The 22,734-nt window shown below is 39.8% G+C and overlaps 2 protein-coding genes across 2 annotated transcripts; both read left to right on the forward strand.

Annotated features, from left to right (window-relative positions):
• Positions 1-7,927: 7,927 nt before the first annotated feature.
• LOC122666763 (auxin response factor 2-like) lies at positions 7,928-12,280 on the forward strand. The gene is made up of 12 exons (XM_043862826.1): positions 7,928-8,214; positions 8,781-8,893; positions 9,049-9,144; positions 9,474-9,530; positions 9,626-9,778; positions 10,332-10,416; positions 10,683-10,773; positions 10,896-11,060; positions 11,176-11,298; positions 11,386-11,461; positions 11,593-11,758; positions 12,145-12,280. Exons 1-12 carry the CDS (start codon positions 8,139-8,141, stop codon positions 12,183-12,185), a joined length of 1,242 nt encoding a protein of 413 aa, XP_043718761.1. The 5' UTR covers positions 7,928-8,138; the 3' UTR covers positions 12,186-12,280.
• A 1,442-nt stretch (positions 12,281-13,722) lies between these two features.
• On the forward strand, positions 13,723-15,876 carry LOC122666762. Its single transcript, XM_043862825.1, has 2 exons — positions 13,723-14,039; positions 15,541-15,876. Exons 1-2 carry the CDS (start codon positions 13,773-13,775, stop codon positions 15,799-15,801), a joined length of 528 nt encoding a protein of 175 aa, XP_043718760.1. The 5' UTR covers positions 13,723-13,772; the 3' UTR covers positions 15,802-15,876.
• Positions 15,877-22,734: the final 6,858 nt, after the last annotated feature.

The raw sequence follows: 22,734 nt of genomic DNA on the forward strand, positions 1-22,734 counted from the left end.
GTTACTATTTCATCACTAAACTGTGTAGCATGTGAATCAAAGTACCCTTAAAACCGGAGTTGGGTGTTGGATCCATTTTAAGTCGTCAAAAAGAATAATACGCATCAAGTTAATGACTGTAGTTTAATGCCTTCGGACGAAATTCAAGACAATTTTCTAGCCACAATCATTGCACCGTTCGTCATTCAAGGGATCCTCGAGGGTAGGATTTGACTTCAAAGAATCCCCTCGTAACATGTTGATGACATTATGTCCATAAAATGGAGCGGTAATCAGATTCAGTTGTTGCTACTTGGGCCTTAGCTTAAATTTCTTCTCCTATAGTTGGTCTTGTATGGCATGACGAAGCTGTAGACAATTATCTGTAACATGACCTTTTTAAGAGTGGTAATCGCAATAGAGATAAGCTTATACCATCTTGGCTTTGGTTCAGGGACATTCTTAGGTTCAACCTTGGAGATCATATTAGCTTTAAGCAATAAAGAGACAACGACACCCAAAAGCATCCCTAGATCAGTAAATTGTTTTTGTGGACGAACTGGGGGAAGTGAACCATGATCTATCACGTGAGGTGCCCTTGCCAATGATGACAATGGGATTGCAAGAGGGGCAATCGTCATGTTGTTCACTTCAGATGTGTTGCTACTGACCGTAGACAGGAATCATTCAGACTTGGGGAGAGTACCACGAAGAATGCCATCCTCGACTTGTGCCACAAAGATAAGATCGTCGAAGTTGACCAGGGGTTGGATGAATAAAAATCGTTGGTATTGAGGCTACAGTTCCCTGACAAGTATAACCATTTGATCTCTTTCACTTGGTCGATCCCACATTAAGGCTGCCTTATCGCAAAACCTTTTGAGGTAGTTTGTGAATCCCTTCTCCGGCATTTTTTGCCAGGTCTCAACCTCTCTTTAAGTTCGCTCAACCTTAGTGTTGTACGAGTATTGAAGGTTGAACGCCTTTGCTATAACTTCCCATGTTCGAGACAAATATGGGTTGAGAGCCATCACCAATAATGGGCGACGCCAAAAAATGAGAACTAGAATGCTTGTCACATCTGCTTATTTGTAAACACACAGATTTCCATCTATCTGATGAAGGACATGACATATACATGAGGATCTCCTCTCCCATCGACAGAGGTTTTTTGAATTTTTGGATAATTTGGACACCCTTTCATATATCTTTTCAATCTTTTGATTTCAAATGTATGACTTTCTCAGGAAAAAATTGTAAAATGGGTAAAGTGTAACATTTGTGGTAACCAACACAAAGAGCAAGGTCTTAGGTATTGGTATCATCACCCATATTGGTCTCAATTGATACCGATAACAATATGAATCGGCCGTATTAGGCCAGATTGGACTATTTTGCCCCTCAAAAAAATTACTGATACCTTGATTTTTTAGACCATTTTAACCTCCCCTATACCAATACCACTGTAATTATGGTATTGGTATCAGGTACTGACGATATCAATATGTATCGGTGGATACGACCGATATGATACTGGTACCTTGAACTATGATGATGAGTGTAATACTCGATACCAATATCGATTTGTATCGGTCGATACAACCGATTTGATATTGGTACCTTGAACTATGATGATGAGTGTGAGTGGAAAAATATTGTAAATTTATTCTCTACCAAGAGTTACCATTTTCTTATGCCAAACATAGCCTAAGGCCTTACAACAAAGAATATATTTTGGATTAAGAGTTACCACCTTCATGTGCCAAGCATAGCTAGATTGAAAACTGTAGAAAACAAGTAACCTAGAAATAGATAACATTTACTTCATAAAAATAAATATTATATATTTCAGCGTTTTGTTTTCAAATTTATTTATTTCATAAAAATAAATATTATATATTTCAGCGTTTTGCTTCCAAATTTATTTTTTTCTCAGGAAAAAATTATAAATGTGTAAGCTTGTGTAATACATGTGTCAACCAACGTGATAAGCGCGAGTGAGAAAGCGAATTGTTAAGAGTTCTAATGGCTAATGGAATAGCGAATCTATTGAGATTTCTAATGGCTAAGAATGAATAAAATTCATCTGTAAAGTGGGAAAGTAAAATTAAATGCAAACTATTCTAGAAAATAAACAATGAATTATATTTCAACGTTTTGCTTCCAAATTTATATTTTTCTCAGGAAAAAATTATAAATGTGTAAACCTGTGTAATACATGTGACAACCAACGTGATAAGCGCGAGTGAGAAAGCGAATTGTTAAGAGTTCTAATGGCGAATGGAATAGCGAATCTATTGAGATTTCTAACGGCTACGAATGAATTAACTTCATCTGTAAAGTGGGAAAGTAACATTAAATGCAAACGATTCTAGAAAATAAACAATGAATTTATTTCGTGTCTATCCTTTCTGGTGGGTTTTTAAACGTGTTGGTGGTTGGTGGAAAAATCTTATCACTAGATATGCAAATGGTCAGTTTCTTGATAAGGTTTTAACGGATATGCAATGGTAGCTTTGACGGCGATTGTTTTGTAATGTACTATTTTAACGGACTTCTGTAACGATCGTTATTAGATGCTAAAACTATTACCACATAGTAAAATAACTTTATATCCGGTAAATTGTGGTAAACTTACTTTATTTTGTATACCCTTTCATATATTCATTATTTTTGTTTTTGTTCTCACATTATTTCATTTAGAAGTTGAAAGCGGGGGTAAAATTAGTCACCAATATAATTCTGTAGACACTGAATTTTGTCACCCCCCCTGGCGATGATGACAACAGGACACAGACAGACATCGATATCTCTCTCAAGAAGTACTCTTGCCCCTGCACCCAAGTCATATCATCCTCACATCCCTACAAATGATTTAAAAGACCCTTTTACCAAATGTTGAAGGACGCCCGTGCTGACGCGAAAGTGAAGGTCACCCCTATAAATAGAGGTGACCTCCCTCATTACACACTTGAAGAGGCCTTAGCCCCCCTCTACTCCTTCCCCATTCTCTGTTTTGTGCTCTTTTGAGCCATTTCTAGGTCTTTTTAAGCCTTTGTCTTGCTTTGATCCCCTTTCATTCATGAGTTTGACTGCAGTCACTCTATTCGAGGTTTGGGTCACGTAGGACCCCCTTTTTTATGCATTCCCTAGCCTATATTTTATCAATTTATAGCCATTATTATGCTCACATCAGAGTAGTCAAAGCCTTTTTAATCGTTACTCTGTCCGAGTCCAAATAACGAAAATCTCATATACAGTCATTACTCTGCCTAAAGTCTGAGTAACGAAATCCATGTCACATAGCCCTTACTCTGTCAGACAAGCGAGAGGCAAGCAGATTGTCCGTCTCCACCTGAGCTATGGGGACATCTCACATTTCGTATCTTTTGCATTTTCTTTACTTTGATTAATTTCGTTTGCATGTATATATCTTTACTTTTCCCTTTATTTTGGACACAAGGTAGACCATTAAAGTAATTTACTTTACTGTACATAATAAATTATGATTATTTTTTCTTTCTTATGTTTGATGCATCATAATCTATCCTTGCATGTTGGTATAAGACGTGTTATTATAGGAGAATCTTCTAAATCTAGCATATAGTAGAAATCGGTTTAATCGAGCGAGATGTGGTGCTAATACCTTCCCACGCTCGTAACCTGACCACTTACTCGGAATCTCTGACCAGACCATATGGAATCACGTAGCCCTTTCCGCTCACCCCGGATGGGGCTACACCTTTTGTTGGGTCCTAGGTCCGAGTCCTAAGTGGCGACTCCATTAATCTTAATTTATGAAGCATGATCTCATATACATCGAAATGCAATGCCATCCATAACCTTTATCGCCAGGGGCTACGGGAACCAACAGATCCCGCCCGCAAGCCGGAGAAACCTGCATCCAGAGATCGCAGTACCTACAATTTCAAATCCAAAACCTAATAAAAATTAGTAGAGTTTTGAGTGTCCTTATCGGCAAACTTATCTAAACAATGTACCTAATTATATTTGTAAAAGTATTCAAAGGCCTTCATAGCATATGTCTATGTCACCTCAAAGGCTTTTCACAACTTATCATTTATTGGAGCTACACCTTAATTATCTCTATTTTTTTTTTTTTTAATCTTTCGTAGTTTTACCACTCATCCATCTCAACATCCTCATTTTTACTACACTAAGTTTGTTTATATGTTGTTTCTTCACTACCTAACACTCAGCTCTATATATCATTGTTGATCGTATAATAATGTGATAAAGTTTTCCTTTGAGTTTAAAGGAATACACAATACTCTGAATGTACCCTTCACTTCATCCACCATATTTTAATTATTTGTGTAACACCATCTTCTATTTCTCTTTCATTATTTATGATTGAACTTATCTCAAATTCACTTTGTAATTTTTCTCACATCAATTATTGTAAATAATAATTGAAGTGCAAAAAAGGGGTTGCTTGCATTTCTTACAGTCATCAATTAAGGCTTTAGTTCAGGGTATCAACACTGGTATCGGTCACCACAGATACCAATATGTGTTGAACTCTTTCGGTCCAAATCAACTAAAAATTCAAAAAATGCCTCCTTTTTTATCAATCAAGCTTACATTGGATGGGCATGGTATTGTTTATGTTCGATCGATAGGTTGGGCTTAGGTTTTAATCAGGCTTTCTTAACCGGATCTTAATCGGACTTCAATTGGGCTAAATGCCTGTTTAACTGTAAACTGCCGTGCCTAAAAACATGTATTAACATGTCTATGCGACAAATCATCAAACCCCCCAACCATTTGGCCAAAGGTAATGTTCAATTAACCTATCTTTTTCTCCTTTTTCATATTAAAAGCACGTCTTAACATTGGCTAGGCTCCCATTCTCGTATGTGAACGTACGAGAATAGGTTCCAACCATCCAAATGGCATCCACATGGTGGGACCCTCACATAGTGGATGCCATCTGGATGGTTGGAACCCATTCTCATACGTTCACGAATGAGAATGTGAACCCAACTCTATCTTCTACCCCCCAACAAAAAAAAACTTTGTCTATCTTTAGTATAGGCATTGGGGGTAAAATGAGAAATTCATGTAGTGATTAAAGGGTTGGGTTAGGTCCGGCTAAAAGGGTCGGGCTTAGGTGGGCCTATATTTAATCATGCGACCGTCGTGCTAAACCCTTGCACCAGGAATGACCGATTATAAACAGGCTGGGCTTGAGTCTGACACGTTTACTAATCAGGGTAGGCTGGTTCGGCCTTTAAACGGTCAGTCTTGTTGGGGCCTAAAATTGACACACCTAATGGAGAGTACCCTGCTTGCTCAGGGAATCGTCTCCCTCCCCCCACCCTCCACCCCCAGCCCCCAAAAAAAAAATAAATTATAATAGGATAGACTGTTTTCACAAGTCCAAAGTAAGGTTGTCAATTAGTAAATTCAATTGGGCAACCGTCAGACTAAACCCTTGCAACAGGAATGACTGATTATAAACAGGCTGGGCTTGAGCCTAACATGTTTACTAATCAGGTCAGGTTGGTTTGAGCTTTAAACGATCGAGCTTGGCCGGGCCTGAAATTGACACCCCTAATAGAGAGTACCATGCTTGCTCAGGGAACCCTCTCCCCCACCCCTCACACCCCCCCCCCCCCAAAAAAATTATAACAAGATAGAGTGTTTTCATCGGTCCAAATTAAGGTTGTCAATTGGTCCGGTTCTTTAACGGTTCCGGCCCTAAAGAGGTCATGACCATAATCAAACCAAAAAACTAATCAGCTACAAATCTAAGATCCAGGACCATTAACTAATAGGTGGGCCGATTCCAGTTCCTAATCAGTTTCAAGGAGTTCAAAATTTTTATTAAACAAATCTATAACATTGGCGACATATATTCGACAACAAGGTCAAACCTTTTCCCATTTTATATATAGGGGAAAGTTTTCATACACGGTTGTGTAAGCCGTGTATGTGAGAGGGTGGAAGTTTCAAGGCATTACTTAATGGGTGGGGGTTTATGACTTTTCCAACTCTTTGTGAGAGGGGACATGGCCATGCATGCTTAAACGGTCGTGTATGAAAACTTCCCCCTTATATATATTCATACTATTTTTTCTTGGGGAGAATGTTCTCTGTGCCGCAGCGCAGGCTGCGCCCAAGCACATGGGCAGCCTGTGGAGGGGACAGGGTGATCATTGCACCCACTCCCATGTACCTGAGCGCAGCCTACGCTGCAGCAGAGAACATTGCCCCTTTTTCTTGGGACTGCTTTGCAAATGAGCGATAGGTAAATGAAGTAACGACGTTATACTTGACGGTGTGATAGTTGCCGTTTGTCATGTTACGACGGTGTTAACGGCATTAAGGAATGAAGAGCAACGGAGGAGCCGCCTTTTCTTTCCCTGCCAGGGCAGGTCTGATGACGTGTCCCTTTCGCCGACTAATTGTCCACCTTTCCGACATTATCTCATCTTTAATCGTCCCATTTCCTCGCCGAGTTTGAAGTGTCCAAAATATTTATATTTCCCATTTTCTTTGAAATTAATTTCCTCATTCTCACATCATTTTTTACCGATATTGATCTGAATCGACCTATATCAGGTTTGGATAGGCCAAAAAACGAAAAAAATACCAATTTCAAGGATTCATCCTTGTATTCTCATAAAAAAAAAAAAGAATTGATCCTTGTATTGATTTCAATTGTAATTTTTGAAATGTTTATGTCCTCGATTGATAAAACATAAAATTTCAAACTCAAATTTAATTTCACTTGTTAATCACTTCATCTATCGACATGTTTCTTCTTGCAATCTTCATGGAAACTTGAATTTTTTATATCTTTACTTTTCCATTTGTTTTTGTATAGTAAAGGTGAAGGAGGATAAATGAGGAACTGAAAAAGAGAGATAATGTTGAGGAGGAATTATTGAGGTCACCATTATGGTCAAATTTTAATTTGATGCATTCGATCAATGAATTCTTGGGTTAAATTAGAATAATGGCCTCATTTACATGGACCTACATTTTTATATGAAAAAATATAAAAATGTATAAAAAATGCAACTTACGTTGCCTTACTTCGATACATAGAAGAACATATCAATGAGATGCAACAAAATACTATTATACATTGGAAGGGAACATAGTTATTTCATATGAGGAGCAAGATAGACAAAGAGTGAAAAAGCTGCTTGTGTACCTTATCGATGACTCAAAAAACCTTTTTCTAAACAAATTTATGAGAATAGAGTGCTTAACATGCATCATCTCTTCTCTCTCCCCCCCCCCCCCTCATTTTGAAAGGATTCCCTTACACTCCTGTGTCCAACCTTGTGATTGGTGTACATTGTTAATTTGTCAAAAGTTGATGGCATACCCAACTGTCTCTGCATATCATGTTTTTAGTGCACGGTATCGGATCGAATATTGGTTGTCTACTCAAAACTAGTACAGTATTAGATTAATATTGGCACGAATTAGCCATATTGGACAAATTTGCCTTTGAGTGTTCTTTAAAAATAGATTTTTTGATCATTTTACCCCTTAACTATACCGTATCACCGATATAATATCAGCATGGTATCGAGATCGATCACATGCAAAACTAGTACGTATCATCAAATATGAGAAATAAGATACAGATACCTCAAACCATGCTACAGATTTATTTACTCTTAATTGTTTTTTGGGAAAAATCGGCGATTTTATTGAACGCGATTATCGGGTGCCGTGTATAAACATTAGCGAAGCTAACCACGGTAATATCCGCGAAGTTACTCGCGGTTATGAGAGGGATTTGTACGGTGGAAGGGTCTGCAGCGTCTGCTGACAAGCAAGTGTACCAAAAGCAAGGCGGGAGAAAACGTGATTTTTGAGAGAGAGGGAGAGTGCGTGAGAGAGGTTTTCTTGGTAAGAAAGTGAGAGAGAGAGAGAGAGAGGTCCTCAGTATAAAGAGGGGACCTGGGGTGTGGGGGTGGAAGAGTAGACGACGGTGGAGTCCCACATTGAGCGTTTCGTGAGTTACCTGATTATTATAAGCTTCGCTTATCTCTTTCTCTCTCTGTTGGTTCATGTAAGCTGAGAAGCTTGGAGGGTCCCTCTTGCCTCTGCTACATTCTCTTACCTTCGTTTTCTTAAAACTTTTTTTGTATTTACTTAGCTCTGAGGTGGCTATGGCGACAGAGAGAAACATGGGTTCTGTTATTGTTGGGGAGGAGTTTGACCCCAGAATCCTCGATACCAACCAAGGTGACGTTTCGGGTAGTTGTAGTTCTTATTTTTTTATTGGTTTCAATAAGCAATATGATGTCATTTGATGCTGCAATCTCATTGAAATTCTGCTTTTTTGCCTGTTCAGTAGGAGTATCTTCTATTCATGATTGTTTATACTCTCCCTCTCTCTGGTTCTGTTTTGTTTTTGAGTTGAAGGAAACAGCACTTCTGTGTTGTAGTTTGAACTTTGAGCTTCAATTTTGACTCTGAGGTTGGATTACATTTTCTGGGTTTTTCATATAGTTTTCCTTTTTTTCTTTTTGGAACTTCAAGTTATGATTTCTATGATCTATTTTAGCTCTCTGTGGTTTTTGTTGTTTTTCTTTTTCCTCTGCTGTGACTTTGAACATGAAAATCATTTTTGCCCAGTTACATATCCTGTGTAGTTTGGATTTCATTCCATTCATCAATGAAGAAAATGGGTGCTAATAAAAATAAAAAAAAGAAAAAAAAAGAAGAAAATGGGTATTTTTTTTTCCGTTTATTTTTCGCCTTTGGATTTGCTCATAATGCAATAATTTTTTTTTTTATTTTCACCTCAGCTGAGACAGACTACTTGCATGATGCACTTTGGCATGAATGTGCTGGCCCCCTCGTTACTCTTCCTCGCGTTGGGGAGAAGGTCTTCTACTTTCCTCAAGGCCATCTAGAACAGGTTCTGTTCTCCCCTACATTTCTTGAATCTTTGAGCAATAGGATTACCTTCAGAAAGCGTCAATAGTTAATGTGACTCTGTTTCAAATAGGAAATTTCTAATTTATTTCTTTCTCTGTAATTTGTTTCTAAGTACTGAAATTGGATTTCATATAGGTAAATTCATCTACAAGTAATGACCGTGCTCCAGAAATTCCAGCCATTGATATACCTTCAATGATCCTATGCAAAGTTGTTCATATCCAGCGAAAGGTACCCTTCTCTGTGGTTTCACCAAAGTTCTAAATCTCAGTTTCGAGGTTTCAACACTGGGTTTCGATCCTGGATTTACCTGGTTTTCATTTACCAGGCCCGAAACCTAGACAACTCAGTTCGGTTAGTTTCGACCGAGATTTAGTTCCATGGGTTTCACATAGGCCTGTGTGTATAAGTGTGTGCATGTTCCTGCATGCGTTTTTATAGTTTAAATTTAAATTGGTTTTTGTTAATGCATTAGGATCAGAATTTTGTGTGCATGTATCTGTCATCTGGTCTGTTAAATTCTAAATTTGATTTTACCCCAAATTTATATGGTTTTGCAGGCTGAAGTGGATACTGATGAGGTATTTGCACAAATTACACTGGTTCCAGAAACGGAGGTTAGCCTTTGGCTTTGTTGAAATTGGTTCAGTGTTAGTCTATCTGTATTTGTTTATGATGTTGTTTAATATCTGTAATATTATGGATCCTTCAGCAAGAGGAACCTAATCTGGATGCTGTGGTTAAACCTCTTCCTGGAAGAACCAGTGTGGACTCCTTTTGCAAAATACTGACTGCCTCAGATACAAGCATTCATGGTGGATTTTCTATTCCAAAGCGAAATGCTGAGAAATGCCTTCCGCCTCTGGTCAGTATTTCCATATCTCTGTGGATTGAAAATAATAGAAAGTGTAAGGATTTGGATTTATTACAAAGTTAAAGCATGCATTGAGAGGAATACCTGTGTCAGGATAAGGGGTGAGTAGTTGAACTGTCCTGTAGTATGTACACATGTAATTGCAAGCATTCCAAGCTCATGCATGTTGGGGAGTATGGTAGATGCAGCAGATGATCACTTTCTTCTATCCTGATGCAAGTATTCATCATGTGATCAACTACATTTTATAAGTATTACAATAAAACTTTATTTTATTTCCTAACAACATGTTTGTATCATATATTGAAGAATTCTTTAGCTAATCCTTGGGAAGATATGCTTATCATATTCATGTGGAAAGTGAATTCTTAACATAGTTTGATTGATCTAGGTGCTCTCTTTTCCTTACAATGGGAGTTATTATTATGCAGTTTTAAGATCTATATTCGTCAGGAGCAGTATTCTTTCTCTTTAGAGTCCTTTGGTGTTTAATGTTTTCTTTCAATGATGGTTAAGTTATATCTTATACTGTTTCTTGTCATAGGATTTGTCCCATGAAAACCCATCACAGGATCTTGTGACACAAGATTTGCATGGGGCAGTGTGGCGCTTCCGCCATGTTTATCGTGGTAAGTATTGCCTTAAAGTTCCTAGCTTAATTGTTTGTGAATAGGCCTACGTGTGAATATATTCAAGTGTCGATATTGATATTATATGGTAGTCTAGACTCAAACTTTATTTGGTTTCTCATTTATAATATATGGTTTGTTTGGCAAATGGATTATTAGTTTATATGATAGATTGTTCACTGTTTCTTCATTAAAACCTTCTTATTGACTTGTGTCTCTTCCATCCAACTTAGTTTTCTAAATACATGCTTTTTGTTCATTTGTAGGTCAACCAAAGCGCCACTTGTTTAGCAGTGGTTGGAGTTCATTTGTCAGCTCCAAGAGGCTTGTTACAGGGGATTCTTTTATTTTTATTAGGTTCTCTACCAAGCAGCTTGATTGCTTCAAAAGTCACATAGTATTTTCTTGGGTTTTCTTAATGTCTTAGTACGCACTTTGTTGGTCCATGGTTGGATTCATGTTACTTGCTTGTTTTGCAGAGGAGAAAATGGAGAACTTCGGGTTGGGGTTCGCCGGGCTCACAAAAGTGAGGGCATTGTGTCTGAATCCGTCATGTCTGGACACAGCATGCAACTGGGTGTTCTTGCCACTGCTTCTCATGCTATTTCTACCCAGACCATGTTCACTGTCTATTACCGACCTAGGTAAGTAATAACTATGCTATGGTTGGACTTTGATTTTCAGTTTAGCCGTTTAGTTGGAAGCTCATATGTATTAGATATTATCTGACCAGTATACTTTTATTCATATCTTTAATAGGACAAGTCCCTTTGATTTCATAATTCCTTATGATCAATGCATGAAATCAATCAAAGCCCCCTATTCAGTGGGCATGAGGTTCAGAATGAAATTTGAAGGTGAAGAAGATAGTCCAGAACAAAGGTGAGGAAAACCACTTCATTGTGGAACTTTTAGATGCCTATTTCATCTTAAATTCTTTTAATGGAGCCTCTGCTGTTGGCAAACCAGACTTGAAGGTACCATAGTTGGCATAGAAGATGTTGATCATGTCAGGTGGCCTGGTTCAAAGTGGCTATGTCTTAAGGTTGTTAGCTCTTCCTCTTGCCCCACCCCGACTAAAAATTTTTAGATTGAGGGCAGTTGACCCTTTGAGGACTCGGATTTAATTCTTTCATCTTTTTCCTCTTAATTAGGTATTTATTTGTATCTATGTAGGTTCAGTGGGAAGACACGTCTACTTCTGTGGTCCGTCCGGACAGAGTTTCTCCATGGAATATAGAATCACTTGCAGTCACCAACCCAACGCATCCTATTGTACCTCGATCAAAGAGGGCACATGCTGCTTCTTCATCTTCTATATCATCTTCCTTAGCTGGTGATGGTTAGTAGCCTTTGTGTGCCTCAATATTTGCACTTAATATTTGAAAGTTTAAACCAGTGGTTAGAAGAGGAAAAACTCAGTAGCTTTCTTTTTGCAATGGTCAACTCTCAACTCTGTTATTGATTACAATTTTAAGATTCTTTGAGATGTACAGATAAAAAGGAGCTTCATCTAGCTATTTCCTACACCCTTCATTTCTCATATCTGAAATGAGTAAATGAACTTTGGTCTTTTCCATCAAAAGAAATTAAATATAATCGTTACAAGTCATTTGCAGACTTTAAAGTTGGGGGTTCCCAGCACTTCTACATGAGAAAGCCATTGGTATTTTTCCCTCAAAATATTTTTTTTGTAACTGATCTGCCTGGACTGGACCATCAGACTAGGTCTACAGGGTCCAACTGAGCCTCCACTACCTAAAAACTAGGAGACACTCACAGGTCTTACAAGGTCAAGAAAGCAAGACCAGGAAGGCTCAGTTATCTGGAAATGCATGAAGGCTGTCTCCATCCCTTTGGGGTCAGGCTCAAACAGGAGAGCATGACTCATTTTATCCTTCTCCTGGCAATGCAGCATCTTTCCAAAGTGGAAGTCGTCCACGTTTGGGGCTCAATGGTCACACACTCCCAGGGTCCTCCTCATGTTCGATTGGTGGTAATGTTGGATTAAGCAGGAACTCATCTGATGCACATTTCAGTTCTCAGAGTTCTGGACTTCGTGAATTGAGATCTCATGAACCCAATCAAGTTACTACACCAGTGACTCTACCAATAGGCAGTGGTACTTGTATGGTATTTGGTGTCGACTTAGTCAAGAGCTCAGGAGCTGCATCACCATCCAGAAGGACTTCTGATGAGCTGTTGCATGCTCACCATGTGCCTCCTCAAGTAGCTTCTTCAGGGATTTCAGTGTCCTTTCAGCCATCTAATTCCAATGTCTCTGACAGTGCTATCACCAACAGGACTTGTACCAAGGTGATTAATGTCCCAATGCGGTTTTCAGGTCAAAGACTTGCAAACATTGCAAATTTACTGTATAGTTTTCTCTTTTCAGGTCCACAAATATGGAACTGCTCTTGGGAGATCAGTGGACCTCAGAAGATTTGATGGGTATCATGGGCTTATTCATGAGCTTGATCATATGTTTGAATTTGGAGGAAAACTGATGGACCAAAGCAATGGATGGCAGGTCATATATACAGACAATGAAGGGGATGTGATGCTGATGGGTGACTATCCTTGGGGGTTTAGTATCAAGAACCCAAATAAACTATATTCCAATCTTGATACGCTTTAGCATAAAATGATGGTTGTTCATTCTTTTTATTCTATTTTTGGTGAATGCAGGGAATTTTGTTCCATGGTGCAAAAATTGTTCATCTATCCTCAGGAAGAAGTCGACAAGTTCAAGCCAAGCTCCCCAAATGTGCTGCCCTTGTAAATGTTCTCCACGATGGGGCTTCTAGTGTTCTCATGGGTCATAGCTGTGGGAACTGGGAGGAATGGGAAGTGTCCTAGAGGGTGAAGAAAATATGTATATGTAAAGAAGAAATAAAGAGTATGGGAATGAGAGAGTGTACATGTGAATTTCATATCAATAAAGCAATTATCTTTAGATCTCTACTTGGTCGCATGGTCTCTACACAAGCGTCTGGGCCAATGGGTGAGCATGCTTGGGTATCTATCCAGGGGGCAAAGGCATCATCTCACGGTGCTCTATGAGAGGGTGTAGGAAACACCACCAAGTAGAGATCTTTTTCCCTTGTTTGGATTTTGGTGATGATTATGGAGAACTTAATATGGTTTCCCATCACCCATGATGAGGAGAGAATCTCTTAACCAACTCCCTTTAGAGTAATTATGACCTTGTTTCCAAGGATACCTTTTTTGTGCCAAGGGGACACGTGTCAACCTACCTAAACGTAGGTGCAACCAGGGGCAGGGTATAATGGCCCCCATTCCATATCTGCTATCCTCTTTGGCGATCTCGGACTTCGGAATCCACTCTTTCATGGATGATGATGGGTTCCCTAACGTTCTCATTCTTCCTCCCTTGTTCCAAAAGTCATGTTCTTATGATGATTAGGGCACCTAACATTGACTTTCCATTCTATTCCAGGCCACTCTGCCCTTCTAAATGGCCTCTTCGTAATAGTCCAACACTGAGACCAAAATCTCGTTTGAATTCCCAGAGCTTAGATAGCGAAGAGGATGACCGACAGAAATCAGTTCAAGACCTTAGGGTTCCGGAAGATTGGCTTGTGCCCTCTAAGGCCCTCCAGGTATCTTCAACCCTTACCCTGTCTCGATTTACAAAGTTCAATATGATGATGGAATGATGATTCAACTTTGCTTCTTGGATATTTATGATTTGGGTAGAAATCTTATATCCCCTTTTCTGTTTCTTCAAATTCTTGTATAGTTTTGGGAGACACATGAGATGTACTTCCTCCACATTGTTCTGTGCAATCTATTACGCTGAAAACCAACCATTGATGAACATTCCTTCTATAATGAAGATCGTGTAATGGGTTTGTCCTTTTATGATGTTTGATATTTGCATTGTTGGATTAACGTAGATGAAGGGTTCTTCATATGACAGGGGCTTCTAGAGCCTCCATGGAATGCTTGTTAGTCACTGATGAGATTTTCCTCTAGATTAGGCAAAAAAATTTTTCCAATTGAACCACATTAGAGGAACCGAGAGACAAGAGTTTGATCTACCCTCCTTTCTTCTAGCTATTATGTATTAAGTGATTAGTGACAAACATGGCTTTGGATAGAGCATAGATGTCTTGACACCCATCAACCAAAAGATCCCATATCATTGTCAAACTTTACTGGATTTTGACAACACAATTTAGCCTGCTGTTGTTTTTATGATGTGCCAAATATTGTAAACTATGCTCTTGAAATTGTGGGTTGAAGGAAAAAGGACGGCTGCCTCAGGGTTGGTAGACTTAAGAGGTCCCATTGGAGATACCCATTAGTTTATTTAAGAAGTTTTCCACAATGTCTGTATCTACAACAATCAATCATGGTATCAGATGTTTCTGTTGATTTTAGCAAGTTTTAACTTTTTTGTCTGAATCGAACTAAGTTCACTGGATTTCATTTCTTAAAACTTTGTTTGTTTGTCCTATACAGGGTTGGATCAGAAATCAATTTGAACTTGACACAGGAAATCATGTAATCACAGTAAATTTTGACATGTTAAATGATTAGAAGTGTCACAAATTTCTAAATTACATTATTGAGAGGAACAGTAGAGAACTTGGTGTTAGAATGTCTTTTAGCTGAATCAGATAGAAGGCTTTTAATACAGCAATAGCAACAAGTTGACAACAATGTTGAAAAACAACGATGCTTCTACTTAAAGGAAACCAATCCATTTTAATCCAACTTGCCCTTTGTACCGTGGGAGTTTCATCTCTCATCAACAGCCATAGAGTTATTTCAATTTAAAAATCTTTATCTTTCACACTAGCAACTTTTTGCTTCTTAATTTGGTTCGTATAATATTTAGCAAATTTTAGTATATTAGGAACAAGAAACATGGTTTAATTATATGATTTCATAACACAGCAATCAATAATAGTATTTTGCTTCAAACGGTTGTGATCATTTGGCATCTTGATTCCTGTTCTGCAATTCATTCAAATTTCACCCCCCTCCAGTCACTTCTAAAATAATAGGTTTTGTTTTTCCTTTTCCTTTTTCTTTTTAGTTGAAGACTCTCTTGATTTCTGTTGCTACAAGCTTGACCATTCTGGCAATCTACAGGAATCTGAGTGGCTTAGAGTAACTCTTCACAATTGGTTGGATGATGAGTACTGCCCGGAGGCTACCAACATTGAAATTAGCAAGGTTGCAGCTCAATCATACTATGAATCTTTGGTTGGGAAACAGGCTGACTTGGGTGAGGTACTGTTGAAGATGGCAGGAGATTTGCAATCTATTTCCTATCAAGAAAGCTTTCACGGTGCATTCTCATCAGCAAACGCAGCAGTCCATCTAATTGCCTCACGGATAGAGCAGAAGTAAATGTTTCATCATGGCGGCGAAATTTTTTTTTCACCTGTGTCAACCTTCTCATCAACAAAAGTTTATGCTTCTTGTTTATAGAAGTTTTGTTATTTGACATGCTTTGTGGTAAAACATAGAAGAATGTTACAGAATGAAATACTTGCTCTCAGGAGTCATTGACAGTTACTAAACATGTCTATGTAAAAATGTGACATTAATTTCTAATTGCATTTTTTCCTGATGTGTGGCTCTCTTCTCCTTATGTAAATTGTACCTTGTAGTGTTGGAATTCCACACAAGGAAGCAATTGTTGGTTGCTTTGATGAATTCCATCCCCTTGGTTAGGTTTTTGGAACCTAGTCATCTAGTTTTTATCTTATAATTGCATGGGTATTTTTATTTTTCATGAGTATTCTTTTTTGACGGCATCTTGTTGTCACCAAGTAGGTGAATTAAGAAGTTGTAATCTTACTTTTTTACTCATTCTCTTATTCCCAAAAGTTATTTAATGTAGGGGTAATTTTATCATTTCACATGGACTGACAGCTTTTGAAAATAACATACTGATAAATCACTTTCAACTTATTTTGAAAATCCATTTTTACTCATGACAAAAATAACGTTTGGGAATAAGAGAAAGGGTTAAAAAAAGTAAGGTTACTACAATCTTCTTGTAACCAATTTTGGTTACTACAAGATTTGCCCTTCTTTTTTAGCAGTCGCATGACCTATCATATTGAACTATCCCTAGTTCCCTACTCCTTCAAACTAATTGCAGGATAATGGGCATACCATTTTTTAAATACTTGTATGTAATCTCAAAATTGAACCGGAAAGAAAATGGCATTAGACCGATAATAACCCAATAAGAGAAAACTGTTAAAACCTAGACCGAACTAGACGGGATCAAACTCCAGCTTAATGGTTTGGTTTCAGTTTTGCCCAATTCTAAACGAAACCAGACCAAATCGACCGATTGATGCCCTTACGTGCCACGCTTTCTCATTCATCTATTAGAGTTGTTAAAACTATTATAAGAAGGCCTAGTGATGGGAAACTGATTGGTTATGATACAAATTGTGAAGCTTTTGTTAGACCAATGGAGGATTAGGGATGTAAACGGATCAAATTTGAATCAAATATAACATTATTTGTATCCGCATCTGATTAGCTTTCAAAAGGATACCATTAGTTTTCGGAAAACGGTTTTTCAAATGTAGATTCTCCTAAATTGATACGAATATGAATCAAATACGGATTTTCAACCATCAATTTGCATTCTTACTGGAGAGTGGAGTCGAGACTCGAGAGTCGGTCTCACTGTCTGTGCTGAGTGACAAAGAATTGGAGAAGAAAAAAATGGGGAAAGGTGAAGTGTTGAATCCACTATCCCATGAAGTGTCATATTTAAAATTACCTCAAGGGGTATTCTTGTTCACAATATGCAATTGTATAGCGAGGTCCCAATACTGAACAACATGCCTATTCCTAGGAGTATCCAAGCAAAGATCCAACACGAAGATCAAGCTTGCCCCAAACTTCAAAGGCTATAGTATTTTAAATCTGATGGAAACTTCTAGATTTCTTGGTCCATCTCCTAAGGTTCCTTTCCATTCAAATGTGATAGATTATGGGACTTGCCTCTTTCATAAACTGGTTTCTCTGGATCGTCAGAAACAATTTAATTTTCAAAGGAAGAAATGGTCTCCTATCAAAGTAATCTCAACGGCCCAATGTGACCTCGCTGAATTTCTAGTAGCTAAAGCAATTCAGGATTTCCACTAATCAAGTTGATTGCAGCCCTCCCAGATTAGTTGAGAATATGCTCTGGGGTTGTCCTCCTCCTCAAGTCTTCAAATTAAATTCTGATGCGGCTCACCTACCTGATTCAATGGAAGGAGGTATTGATTTTTTGGTTCACAATCATACAGGTGCCTGGAAGTTCGCTTATTAGGACCATGCCAATTCTCAAATATTCTTCTTGGTGAAGCTCTCGTGGTCAGGACTAGACTGCTCCATTGCATATCAGAGGGCATAAATAGAGTGTGGGTGGAATCTAACAGTAAAGAATTGGTCGATGTCATTATCTTTTCATCAAGGCATGTCCCTTCAGACTTAGCACTTATTATTCACGACATCCATCATTTATCACCCTTATTCCTAGAGTGTTCCATTCAATATGTTCCCAGGGAGATTAACAGTGTGACTGACTCCCTAACCCTGAAGGCCCTATCGATTCCGTGTAAGATAGAGTAGCTATTTCCTCTCCTTGACTTTAGGAGTTGTGTTCCTTGGATGCCTTGGCTTTGTCATGGCCTAATCTTTTTTTTTTTGGTAATCAAGGATTTTACTGATCATAAGAGTGTGAAATAGCCAAGGCGTCCAGATCACAAAGTTCCTGTAGCCAAGGAGATGAATGTGGCCAATTTGTCGTACACGCTACCGACAAGGCCTTCCGAGCTAGAGAGTCGGCAACACAGTTGTTCTCTCTAGGAATAAAAGCAAAAGTACATGACTCAAAACAAGAAGCTAAGTACTAGATGTCGTGGATGAGTGGGAGCAAGTCCAGGGGGCTGTCTTTGGTGCAATCAGATAAGAGAGTGGCAAGCTCATTACAATCTGTATCCACCTCTAGCAAGTCAACACACTCTCCCACAACAACTAGCATAGCAGATTTGATTGTGAGGGCTTCACCTTGTAGGACCGATGAGAAGGATGACGGCTCTAAACGAGCAGCAATGCAGATGCCCATATGGTTCTAGATCAGAAAGCCCAACCCCCCTTTATTGGTATTAAGCACATGGGAGGCATCACAATTAGCTTTAAAGGCACCATGAGCAAGGGGTGTCCAGGAACAGGGATGGGGAGGAGAAATTTGGGTAGTGGGTGCTAGGGTGCTCAAACAATTAGGGAGAGTTCTTGCCTCGAAGAACTCAGTGTTAGCTTCCCAAGCAGCCCTATTCACATCCATCGGATTCCAGATTTTGTTGTTAAAGATCAAGTCATTTCTGGCCATCCAGATGAATCAGCAGGTGAAAGCTAATAATCCTTGGGTTCTTCTATTCTCCTCCTTGCTGCCCTCTAGAATACTGTCCCAACTTCGAACCCATTGAACAAAGGAAATATCCTGACCATTAGGGGCAATATAGGAGAAAGGGCTCGCAAACCACACTGCTCGCGCGAAATCACATCCCAGAAATATGTGGTCATTTGATTCAACCGGAGTGCTACATCTTGGACACATCAGCTCAATCGGGATCTTCCTAAGATGGAGGGCTTCCCCTGAGGCAAGGCCTTGGGCGCAAATCCTCCATAGCAGGTTCTTCACCTTGGGAATCGTATGGCAATCCCAAATTCTTTTCCACACGCTGTCTGGCACTAGAGACCATCTTGGTTGGTGGGAGGTGGATGCTTTCCTCTTGGTGTTTTACACCTTAATATTGGAAAGGAGGTTGTAGACACTGAATTTTGCCACCCCCCAGCAATGATGACAACTGGACACGGATAGACATCGGTATCTCTCTTAAGAGGGACTCTTGCCCCTACATTTGAGCCAAATCACCCTGACATCCCTAAAAATGACTTATAAGAACCTTTTACCAAAGGCTAAAGGAGGTACTGCTCACCTTCCCCAACCACGGCGGTCTTGCTAGCCGGTTAGTGGGCCGTGAGTGTCTAGGGGGGCAGGCAGGCCCCCGCGGGAGGTGTAAGGGGGCGGAGCCCCCCGATAGAAAAGTTTATGGAGAGTCAAAGGGAGGAAAAAACCCAGAAAAAAAGCCTAATAGGCCCAAACTAGTCCAGAAAAGTCTAAAAATGCCTGGTGATGTCATGCCCAGAGCACGACACCGTGGTGATGGCATTCCATGGCGCCGTGCTCTGAGCCGTGGAAAAGGACAGACGTCACCAAAGTTACGTCATCCACGGCGCCGTGGAAAACCCTTCCACGGCACCGTGATTCCTAGGTCCACTCACTATAAATAGGAGGGTCCCCCTCCCCCAGAAAAGGGGGAAGGAGGGAAGGAGACCCTCCCCAGCTCCGTTTTAAAGCATTCTTAGCTCCCCTTTTCCCATTTTTTTGTCCCTTTCTAGTGTAGGGAATCGGACTGCGATAGCGATGGGTAGATCCGTCGATTAACCCGCTTAACGAGCGATCCCTATCATCCCCAGGTTAAGCCGTTACTCCATCTGCATACGGGTAACAAAAAACACCTTTCCTAGCCGTTATTTTGTCTGTATACAGATAATGAAGAATCTCTTATATAATAGTCGCTCTGTCCGAAGTCTGAGTAACAAAACTCATCTCATATAGTCCTTACTCTGTCTGGAAAGAGAGAAGCAAGTCAATCATCCGTCTCCACCTGAGCCGTGGGACATCGTATATTTCGTATTTGGTACATTTTGCATTTATTTCTTTTATTTCTTGACAGGTATATGTCACTTTCCTTTTTATTATTTTGGCATAATGTAGACAATTAAATTAACTCGCTTTAGTGTACATAGTAAATGATTTTTCTTTCTTTGTCATGATTAGTGCATCATAATTTAGCCTTGCATGTTAGTATAAGATATATTATATTAAGGGGGAGTATTCGAAAATAAGCATCTAGTAGAAAGACCGGTTTACCCGGGCGAGGTGGGTGCCTAACACCTTCCTACTCTCGTAACCTGACTAATTACCCTGAATCTCTGATCAAGCCATATGGAATCACGTAGCCCTTTCCGCTAATCCCGGATGGGGCTACACCCACTGGGTTCTAGGCCCTAATCCTAGGTGGCGATTCCATTTTTAATGAAGCGTGATCCCAATCCCCATGATGATGTATCAGAATGATACGTCGTTATTCATCAAAGGCTAATCCTTGTCTCTATAAGGCTGAGGAACCTTCGCCCCGAGGACCGTGGTACTTACAGAGGTGATACGCTGAGCGCACAGAGAAATGACTTGTCCTAGAGGCCCCCCATTTCAACACATCTGGACCCGGAAACAGGGCCAGTGAAATACGACTAATGGCTTTGGCTTCGTCGCTCGTGAACAAGGTAATCAGCAAATCTTGCTTCCACATTCAATTTTCATCAATAAGATCGGCTACCCTCTCCACAGAACAGTCCACAGGCTTTGGCGTGTGCACTTTGAAACCCTCTAAACCTAGAACCCACTTTTCCTCCCAAATGTGGACTGAAACCCCGGTTCCAATCTGCCAAAAGAGGCCCTCAACAAGGCACTTCCTCCCTTCCAAAATACTTCTTCACACCCACGAGGGTTGGCCGTCCAGTGAGGCGTCAAGAAAACTTAAGTTTGGGTAGCAGATACTCTTAATGAAATCATCCCACATCGAGTCATGTTGATTTCATAACCTCCACGCCACCTTTGCCAAAAGAGCCATATTGTGAAGCTTAGAGTCTCTCATACCCAGGCCTCCTTTCAGCTTGGATCTACACAGTCGCTCCCAAGCAATCCAGTGAACCTTTTTAGCAATAACCGATCTACCCTAATTGAAAGTAGAGGCCATTCTTCTTAGCTCGTGATGGATCGAAACAGGTATCTTGAAGTGGGACCCAATAAAATTGTGCATTGACATGGCCACCGACTTAAGCAAGACCTCTCGCCCGGTAGGAGAGAGAAGCTGATGCTTCCAGCTTTGAAGACGGGTTGCGACCTTGGCATTCAGATATTTAAAAACCTGATACTTGGAAACACCAAAATGAGAGGGAAGACCAAGGTACCGAGACCGGCCATTACCATACGGTACTTGCAATATCCGGGAGAACCACCGCTTGAATTTTGAAGGTGTGTTTGGGCTAAATGACAAGGAGGATTTCTTCAGATTTATCGCTTGCCCGCTCGCACCACAATATAGGTCAAGGCATGCCTTCAGGTTATAAATCCCATTCAGCTTCACTTTCGAGAAAACGAGACAGTCATCTACAAACAAAAGGTGCAAGATCGAAGGGCCACGGTTGCACACCTTGATTCCCTGAATGAGATTTCCTTGCTCGGCTTTCTCAATGACTGACGAAAAAAGCATGGGAACAAAGAATGAAGATATATGGGGATAATGGGTCTCCCTGCCGAATACCTCTAGATGGGATAAATGAGCCATGAATGGAGCCATTCACAAGTAAACTATAGGAAGCCGATCGAATGCAAGCCATGACAAGATCAACCCATTTTGGATGAAAGCCCAACTTCCGCAGCATACTTTCTATGAACTTCCAGTTCAAGTGGCCATATGCCTTCTTCATATCAAGTTTCAGGGCTAAAAAACGCTTTCTTCCTTTCTTCTGCTTGTTGATGTAATGGAATAATTCATGATAAAAATATTATCCAAAATTAGACGCGACAGAACAAAGGCAGACTGGTTTGGAGATAATCTGAACTCCTTGAATCTTGGCTACAAGTATCTTTGTGATTATTTTAAAAACCACCCCACAAAGACTAATTAGCCGGAATTGTTCAGCATATTCTAGATTTGTAGTTTTGGGAATCAAGCATATCAGGGACCGGTTCATCTCCTTGGGCATTATACCTATTCTGAAAAAATTAGTCACAAAATGAAGAATATCATTGTTAATCAAATCCCAAAACCGTTGGAAAAAAATCAGAGGAAGCCCATCAGGTCCCGGCGACTTCATGGGGCCCATTGAAAATAACACCTTGCGAATCTCTTCAAGCGAAGGAGCATCAGCCAGCCCTTCATTCAGATCCATGGGAACCATAGGATTAATCGAGTCAATGACATACTGACACGCACTAGGATCGGTGTCTTCCACTGTGAAGATATCTTTAAAATGCTCCTGCAATATCTGGTGGACCTCCTTTTCACCACACGACCAATTACCTTCCCCATCTTTTAACTTTAGAATCTTGTTTCGGTTCCTTCTTTGGATGGTAGACATATGGAAAACACTTGTATTCCGGTCACCTTCTCTGAGCTAGTCCACACGAGATTT

The sequence above is a fragment of the Telopea speciosissima genome, chromosome 7, assembly GCF_018873765.1.
Source record: "Telopea speciosissima isolate NSW1024214 ecotype Mountain lineage chromosome 7, Tspe_v1, whole genome shotgun sequence".
Taxonomy (NCBI): domain Eukaryota; kingdom Viridiplantae; phylum Streptophyta; class Magnoliopsida; order Proteales; family Proteaceae; genus Telopea; species Telopea speciosissima.